The 9440-nt window shown below is 39.2% G+C and overlaps 1 protein-coding gene and 1 long non-coding RNA gene across 4 annotated transcripts in view; both read right to left on the bottom strand.

Annotated features, from left to right (window-relative positions):
• Positions 4829 to 5434, bottom strand: LOC107639940 (disease resistance protein RGA2-like). Its single transcript, XM_021122691.1, has one exon. The coding sequence runs from the start codon at positions 5432 to 5434 to the stop codon at positions 4829 to 4831; it is 606 nt and encodes a 201-aa protein (XP_020978350.1).
• The window catches only part of LOC107642415, a 7771-nt gene continuing 4326 nt past the window's right edge, over positions 5996 to 9440 (bottom strand). The window contains exons 2-4 of one of the 3 annotated variants that reach the window (XR_001620665.2): positions 6997 to 7525; positions 6686 to 6890; positions 5996 to 6395 (exon numbers count right to left, since the gene is read on the bottom strand). This is a non-coding gene — a long non-coding RNA (uncharacterized LOC107642415). Of the gene's footprint in view, positions 6396 to 6500; positions 6891 to 6996; positions 7536 to 7605; positions 7992 to 9440 lie in introns of those variants that run through there. The other 2 variants (XR_002362258.1, XR_002362257.1) reach the window with 2 other exon arrangements.

The following is a 9440-nucleotide window of genomic DNA, read 5'->3' as shown; positions in this document are numbered from 1 at the left end:
AATTCATTACGTGCATGTTTTGAGCATATTTTTATATAAATCAAATTGATTCAATTCGATTTAGATCAATTTGATTTAGGTATACAAATAGTAAATCGAATAAATCGAATTAATCAAATTTTAATTACTAAAAATAAGGATAAATTTGATTTGATAGGATCGATTTACTTTAAAGCAAACTTACATTCATACTAAATCGAATCATATCAATTCAATTTATTCTTATTGCTAATAATTTAAATTTGATCAATTTGATTTATATAAAAATATGCTCTGGAGTATGTAGTAACGAATTTTAATCTACGGAATTCACCTCAAATCCATCTCTTTTTGGTTTTTGAAGGTGTTTTTCCGTCCGACCTACTCCCGAACCAGAACCAAAGAAGCGCAAGACCTTAGAGTCTGGCGCTTCTGGTGAGGCGGACGCTCTTGCGTTCGTCCGAAAGAACATCTATCCTCATGCTCGTATGAGTATGGATGATGTTTCTGTTCGACACTACCTCACTACTGTGGTTGAGGAGAGTCTCAAGACGGCGGGGGTTTGTGGCAAACTCTTGGATATATTTGAGAAGACTCCCATCAGCTCTTTAGGGACGACCTCGAGGGTCGAGGAGCTGGAGGGTAGGCTTCGTATATATCAGGAGCATGAGAAGGAGTTGGAGGGGAAAGTTGCCAAACTGGAGGGGGAGAGGAACAGCCTCCGAGAGAAGGGGCAGAAGTTGCAAGCCCAATGCAACATGGAGGTGGAGTTGAGGAAGGCAGCGCAAGCCAGCTATAATAGTTTATTTGCTGATCTTGTGTCTGTAAAGAACGACTTACTGAACGCTCGGAAGGCCTACACCGAGTTGGAGGACTCTATTGCGGATGGTGCTGATGAGGCCTGGAGGATTTTCAAGGAACATGTCAGAGTTATTGCTCCTGACTTGGACCTTTCTCCTTTGGACCCTGATAAGATTGTTATTGATGGTGCCATCGTGGATCCTCCTGCCCCCATAGTGGAATCTGAGTCTGATTTAAAGACTCGGGGGCAGAGGATCGTAGAGTCCCCTCCTCGCTCTAAGGACGCTCCGAGTTCTTCTACCGTTCCTCCGACTTCCTCTTCAACTCCTACTCCTGGCGTTCCCCCTGATCCTGCTGGTGGTGATCTAAAAAAGTGATTTTTGGCTATCGGGGACCGGCTTGTGGGCCCCTCTTTTTTGAACTCTTTATATTTATTTGTTGGTGTTTTGAACAATTTTTTGGCCTTTTAAGGCCGTAAACAAAACAGTAATGCCCCTTTTTAATAGGGGTTTAATTTATCGTTAGATAAATACCCTTTTTGGATAAGGGTTTTGAGTTACCTTATGCGCGCATGCTTTTCGTGGTTCCTTTGACTCTTTGATCTTTTTGGAAAAAAATCTTTTCTTTGGGATTTGCCTGCTTTTCTGAATTTCCTTGATTCTCAAGGCAGCCTTTTTCTTAGTTTTTCCTTATCTCTTTTGGTATTCCTAGTACTCAATTTTGTTTTATTGAGTTTTTCGTGACTTAGGCTACTTTTGCGATTCATTTTAATTGTACTCGGTTTCGCATTCCGTCCTGTGAGTCGGACCGATCCCGAGTTTATCATGATCGACTTCTATAGCCTCTTTACACCGACTTGTACCTCGTCGTTTTATCCTGACGACCATCTAGGTCGGTTCATGGGATTTTTACGTTTTGTCGAGCTTAAATCGGCGCGTTTCATAGAAAGAAAATTTAAAAGGGAATTTTGAAAGAGATATTTAAAATGAAAGAGTTCTTTATTAATTGAAGAGGTACCTTATTGCTACTAAGGGCTTTTGCTAATTTATTTCCCTTAGCCCCTTTCGCGTCTTGTAACCTTTTCTTCAGCCCTGCCAGAATGACTTTGTTGGCTGCTTCGGCTTGCCCATTGGCTTGTGGGTGTTCCACCGAGGTGAACTGGTGTTTAATTTTCATACTGGCTACCAGGCTTCTAAAGGTGGCGAGGCACTGGGCTTTAATCGCCGTCCGAGTTTCATACTTTAAGTCGAACTCGGAGAGCTCTATTGCCCATTGTACCATTCTTCCTGCAATATCCGTTTTTTGGAGGATCTGCTTCATGGGTTGGTTCGTGCGGATTCTTATTGTGTGAGCCTGAAAGTAAGGCCGTAGCCTTCGAGAGGCTATTACTAAGGAGTAGGAAAACTTTTCTAATTTGTGGTACCTTAGCTCAGGGCCCTGTAGAACTTTACTGATGAAGTAGATTGGGTGTTGCCTGACCTCCTCTTCTCTTATCAAGGCTGCTGAGACAGCCCTGTCTGCCACGGAGAGGTATAGGATGAGGTTTTTTCCGGCTATAGGTCGGGTCAAGATAGGAGGTTGGCTCAAAAACTTTTTGAACTCCTGGAACGCCTCCTCGCATTCGGGAGTCCACTCAAACTGGTGCCCCTTTTTCAGTAGGGAGAACAGTGGAAGGGATCTTAATGCTGATCCCGCCAAAAATCTGGAGAGAGCTGCTAGTCGGCCATTCAGCTGTTGGACTTCTCTCAAACAAGTCGGGCTTTTCATCTCTAAGATAGCTCTACACTTGTCGGGATTGGCTTCAATCCCTCTTTGTGTTAGCATGAATCCTAGAAATTTTCCTGCCTCCACTGCGAAGGCGCACTTTGCAGGGTTTTTTTAACATAAATTTATTAAGACTCAGATTTTATCGGTCTAGACTCGATTTTAGTGTAATTCAAAAATAGCATGATTTTACCAAATTTAAAATCGGTAAGAATCTCAAAAATAAATCCGATCATTATTTAAGATCGAATTTAGATTAAGACAAACCAAATTTCATTCTACCATATACACCCCTAATTACGCATTAACTATCCATTTTTATAGTCAGTCTCATTGAGTCATTGGATCTATATATCATATCTTCTCACCCCTGCTATATACTCTATTAATTTAAATTGCTTTCATTTTTACATTATATCTTATCAAATATATGCTACTTTCTTATGTTTATTTATTATATGAAATCATATCTCAAGCATCTTATTAGTTTTTTAAGAAGTAAATATTAAATAATTAAATATTTTGAACAAAAAATAGTCACTTGTTAAATGTTGTGGGACAAAAAGTTTTCAACAAAGGGATCAACAAAAGAATTATTAATTATCATGTTGATTTAATACTTCATTCGAATCTTTAGATATTTATGAATTTTGACAATGACCATTCAGGGTTTACTAAAATATATTTTTATGAAATAAAAAAATATATGCCATAGAGCATAGGCAGAATTCTAATGGATTTTGAATTTTAGAACTAAAAGCTTAAATTTTATTTCCAATTATGCGACAACTTTAAGAATTTAACCATCTTGATGCAGTTGGTACCTATGTGTTGTAAATGAAGTGGGTGGGATTCTTATAATTAGGCTTATCACTAGTTCCAATAAGCAACTATTTTTGTCAAATCACACTAAATTTAACTTTGTGCTACTTTGATGCATTCTGTCACAATTCAAAATCTACCTCCTCATCCTCACCCTAAATCTATTTCTCTTTAGGTTCTTGTTCATCTATTACCTATCCAGTTTTATTGAAAAATAGTTAGTTGCAGGTTGCCTTTTTTTCAATTCAGCTCTGTTGAAAACTTCATAACCATATAAATATGATACAAGGAAATATAACAACCACATACCTGCCTTCACTTCAGTCATAAAAAGTTAGGTACTTCAAAGAAAGAGATACAAAATAACTGTCCAATACAGATTCCTTCACCAACCTTTACAAACTAATCTAAGTACCACTTAGACTAATAATCATAAATAATAAAAAATAGGACCACATATTCAAAATATAAAGTTCCAACATAGTATATTGTCTCAAAAGGTCAATGCAAAACACACACCAGAGCCACTTTGCTTGAGGGGCAGAATATGAGAAGGTAGTACTTCAATGCAAAACTAACAGCAAAACACTTCTTCAAATATGTGAACTTGAATATGAAAGGTCAAGAAAGTTGGGAATCTTAATAGAACCGGAAAACTACTTTCTTCTTCAAGGGTGATTTGCATGCACTCATGCCTACGCTGCAACCTCAGCTTCAATGAAAAAAAATGAAGAGATGTCTCAGTATGATTGAACATAGAATTTTCAGGTTGTGGAAAAAGCCAAACAGTATCTTGCTACAAATGGATGCAAGTTTTATGAACAACGTTGAAGTTCAATTTTGCCATAATTGGTCATATTAAAGAGGGTTATATGCGAGTGGAAACACAAAACTTACTCTCAAAGCACCCATGAGATCATCAATATCCCAAAACTTACTCTTCAACACATCGAGCCACTGTTTTTCATCCTTTTCATTGCGAAAAAGACTTCCAAGAACTCTAGCTGCCAGAGGAGAACCTACACATTTTTTCACGATTTTTTTGCCCATCTCCGCCAACTCTTCATGCTCCTTGTTGGCTGCACCAAATGCATAGTGTGTGAACAATAACCAATTGTCGTCCTTAGACAAAGGCTGCAAGTCATGCGTAGAGCATGCTCCCATGACGGATGCAACTTTTTGATCTCGCGTAGCGGCCAAAATTGAGACACCTTTGGTTCCGCTACAATGCAACACAGACTTTTAGTCCTCCCATTTGACATTGTCCCACACATCATCTAGAACAAGCAAATACCGTTTGCCCAGCAACACTTGTTGAATTTTTTGCATTGCTTCTAAAGTTGAGAGGTTTAGGTTCACTCCAGTGGAGGATTCTACAATGGACTGTAGAATTCTCATGATATTGAAGTTTGTGGAAACACAAACCCAAATTCTCAAATCAAAATGCTGGATCACCCTCTCATCATTGAAGACCCATCGAGCAAGTGTTGTTTTTCCAAGTCCCGCCATGCCAACAATGGGATACAGAGAGGCCATCAATGCTACTGGCGTGCTTTGTAAGAAACTCTACAATCTTCTGTTTATCTTCGTCTCTTCCATACATCTGGTGCTCAGTGATGGCAGAACTAGTTTGCCGCAGATCATCATCTTCTTGTTGCCTCTGTCTGACTCCCAGAGGCAGCTGAAACCTTCTCCTATCATCATCAATACGCTGGAACCTCTCGACCATGTCTTCCATCCTCTTGCTGATAGCATGACGAAACAAAATAGTCTTGGGATGGAAGCAGGCTAACCACCCTTCACTTTTAAGACGGTTGGATTCCATTGAACATTCTTCCAAGATATCTTCCAACACATATGCAGCATCGGAAAGCTTCTTCAGCCAGTCCTTCATGGCATGGCTTGTAAATTGCTCCCCTGCAGCATCTTGGAACAATGCACGGATTGCCTCGAGATTATCAGACAGCTCTTGGATCTGTGAGTCAACACCCGAAAGTGCTGCAATCTCATTCTTGACAAAAGTGTTCAAGTTTCCAATGAGAATTCCAAGCAAAGCATCAGTTGCCATTTTCAGAGATTAAAGCAAGAATTTGTGAGTTTAGAGAGGGTAGTTTGGATTGCAAATTCACAGGTTTGCACAAAGAGGACGACACCACTCTCAATGTATTCTCAACTCAAATCCATCATTGCTTTTCAGATAATCAACCATAAAAAATTGTGCGATCAAAAATTGATTATTTTCTTTCGTGTTTGTTTACTGTCTCTTCAAAGCGCATGAATTTTTGCATTATCAGATTAGTGTTTGTGATAGTTTCTGTGTTTTTGGTAGTCAATATAATTGGTACTGCCTTATTTTTCTATTCTTTGACTTTATGTCTACCCTCTTTCAGTGTGAGATACTGATACACTACTCAAGTCTTTGAATTCTTATGTATTGTAGGCCAAATCTACTTACATGAAATGCAACTCAGTTTGCTAGCTAAGTTTAACTTAGTTTACTCTTTCTATTGGTTTGGTGGAAACATTCATCAATATTCCAACTTCTGAATCATTGTGACTATTTTAATAGTAGTAAGAATGAAACCAACAAATAAAGATGCAAACCTTGGTATCTTCTTGTTAAGAATCATGGCTAATCATCATAGAAAATGATAGGTTATGGTTATGAAAGGAAATTAGGAAAACAAAGAAAACTTCTATATAATTGATCAGTCTGAAATGTATACGACTGGATGAGCCTACAAACTTTATACATAATGATAGAATCAATCTAATACTAACCTAGAAAACTAAATTAGATATATGTCAATCACAAGAGCCGACTTTGCTTATTAAGGGGGAGAATATGATAGGTAGGCGATGCTTTTGTATCGTACAGCCAAATGCTACTCCAAATATGTGCACTTCCAGATCCAATAAAGTCATGTTGGAATCTTGATAGAGGAAAAAGGTTTTACTTATGGTCTACATACTATATCTGTCATATCAGTAAGATGGTATAGCTTTTCATTTTGCCCTTTCTTTTTATTCTATATAAGAAAGAAGATTTATTCTAAGATATCCTAACCAAACAATAACATAATCCATCAACTTATAACTCGATCACAAATAATATCAGGGAACGGAAATTCGAGTCATGCAATTTAGTAAATCTATTTAGCTCGACCATTCTTAGACTTATCTAAAACAAGAATGCATAGTAATTAAGTCACTCATTTGGCATTTACTGGAATAGATAAACATTTCTTCAAGATTAAAAAAAATAAAAAATAAAAAGTAAAAATTGAAAGAGTTATGTTACTCAATGGCCAATGCTAACCATTGTTTCAGTGGCTGGTCGCCTCGTCCACAAGTAAAATTCTTTATGTTGCAGAACATGGCAATGACATGTGCAAATATTGGTTCCATCTATTTGCTTTTCACTCAGAGCTGATCAACCATTCTGTCAAATTCGTAATCTGGAGTGAGATAATAACTCTGATCTCTGGTTGACTTCCTTGGATTCCATTTAGTACTGATTTTATCTGCAAAAAGGATTTGAAATATCGTTCAAAAGATAGGATATTATTTTACAAGGACAGATGCGACAAATCAATGGAAAACGAAGAAAGGAAACAAAGATGAATTTACCACAAAATGTCTCTTACTGCATTGCAACCAATTCGAAATGTGGGATGTGAGCAATGTTTTGCCAGTCTTCCCCAGCTTCTCTCTTGCATTGCTTTGCAAGCTTCGGGCACTCATTAATGTATAGCTTATGCAAGTTGGTCAGGTGCCGAAAGCCACTGGGCAGTGACCTTAACTCAGGACACAAACCAATGTGTAACTGTGGAAGAGAAGCCATGTCCCAACCACTCTGGCAATGAATCTACATCATATAGAGTCAAAATTTGGAGGGAAGGGATGTATTGTAACCCTTCTGGTATGATAGGGTTATTGTCCTCACCAAATATTGTAACATCAAGAAGGGAAGTTAGCTGATTCATGCTACTTGGCAGAGCTACCAGCTCTGGACAAGCCCAAATCTCAAGGCGCTCAAGATGCATTAGGTGCCTCATACCTTCTGTCAAGGAATTTAATCTATCACAGCACATAATCTTCAAAATTCGAAGAGAACTCAGACCTTGCAACACATTCTCTGAAAGAGACTCAAGTTCATCTAGTAATACCTTTTCATAGAAATATTCAATTCTTAGGGTCTTAAAATCGGTTCAGGGAAGGAAGCAATGCCCTTATTACCATTATAATCAAATACAGACCTCAATCCTTGAATTTGAAGTTGTGAAACAGATCGAAAGGTGAGGCAATTTTAATTTGGGGACACATGAGATGCTTAATTCAGAAAGAAGTGGGAGCATCTCTGCTAGTCTGCTCTTTCATCTCTCAGCATCCTCTCCAAATTTGGCAACCGGAACAAAGTCAGCTTCTTCAAGGACTTAAAAGCCTTTTCCTCTGCACCCTCTACAATAGTCTCTAATGCCTGGTGTCTACCATAAATTCTCTGCTCCGTGATGAGAGAACTCGTCTGGCGCCATTCCTCATCTTCTTGAAGCCTCTCTACAACCCCTGGCTGCAACTCAAACCTTCTTCTTTCTTCATCAATCTGGCAGAACCTATCTCCAATAACTTTCATCCTCTTATCAATATCAAACTAAACAAAATCATCTCTGGATTGAAACAAGAAAACAATTTCCGTGCGGGATTTGCTGAGCGTTAAATTTTATTGAACACTCATCCAGCAAATCGTCGATCACGTGGGCTGCATCAGAGAGCTTGTTCAACTAATCCTTAACGGCGTGGCTCGTATCTGCTTCTCTTCAGCATCTTGAATTACAGCATGGATTGCAGTGAGATTACTGGATAGTTCTTGGATCTGCGATTGAACACCATAGAAGGTTGCGAGCTGGTCCCGCAGAAAAGTGTGCAAGTTTTCAACGACAATTCCAAGTAGAGCATCGGCCATTTGCAGATATGAGAGCTACACTGCAACGAGAGAGAGAGAGAGAGAGAGATCCGTAATTTGGTTTGGTTTGGTTATGCACTGAAGATTTCAATGGAGAACGTCATCCATGGTAACACGTAAACGGTGGCTGCAGGTAAAAACGCGCCACTCATTTTGGTACCGTTTGATAGTAATTTTTCATTTTTTTCTAAGTAGAAATTTGACTTTGACAAACACCAGAATCTTTTTTTTTTTTGGTCAAACAAACAAGGTTACACAATCAAAAAGGCATTCTTTGATAGGCGAAGACTTAACAACTTTCCATAGACATCCTTTGAAAAGTTAAACTACTATTGAACTTTTAAATCAATGACTTAGTAATTGGAGTAATTCAATGACCAATTCGATTTTCACAATTTTTTTTTTGGTCTTGGGCTAAGCCCAAAAACCCTACCCGAACCCACTACCCCAACCCGCCCGAACCAAACCCCAAATTGATTTTTCCTCTCTCAGAATTTTGAACCTTAGCGCCGAGAAGCTCTTTCCATGGCCACCAGCCCACCATGCAATGACTATGGTTAACCCTCTTTCCAGCCTCTTTCCAGTTGATCCTCGGGTCTGAATTCAAGTCGCGAATCGGTTGATGAGATCCGAATCAGGTCTCTCTGCTGGCATCACCTCGGCAAGAAGTTCCGCCTCAGAGGTTAACGAGATAGATTCTGGTGAAGTCCTATCGCCGGTCAATGTTCTTCTTTCGCCGGGGAACACCATTAAATCTTCCAACCAAGCTTCGTACCCTTCCTTGTTGCTGACTTGCTGCTTCAATCTTTGCCTGGTCCATCCCGTGCACGCCATTGTTCGACAGACCTTGCGCGGACAGCTTGATCACTCCCTGACCACCGCAATGTTCCTCTTACCTTCACAACCTCCTTCATTCCTTGGATCTTAAATGAATGAATTTCATGCTGTACTCTCCATTCAATGGCGCCGTTCTCATTAACGTCTCATCGCAGAGCGTAAGGGAAATGATTCGGTACATATACAGAAACCGCTCAGACGTGAACCGGAAGCAAACTGCCGAACCAGACGGGAATCGGACGGCCGAATCTGAACTGGAACCGGCCAGTTCAAA

This window comes from Arachis ipaensis, chromosome B05 (genome assembly GCF_000816755.2).
Source record: "Arachis ipaensis cultivar K30076 chromosome B05, Araip1.1, whole genome shotgun sequence".
NCBI classification, from domain to species: domain Eukaryota; kingdom Viridiplantae; phylum Streptophyta; class Magnoliopsida; order Fabales; family Fabaceae; genus Arachis; species Arachis ipaensis.
Note: the sequence above shows the minus strand (reverse complement) of the source record. Positions and strands in the feature narration are given on the sequence as shown.

What these genes read in the sequence shown, in the direction of transcription:
- LOC107639940 (XM_021122691.1), bottom strand. Translation starts at nt 5,434, where the DNA reads ATGGCAACTGATGCTTTGCTTGGAATTCTCATTGGAAACTTGAACACT.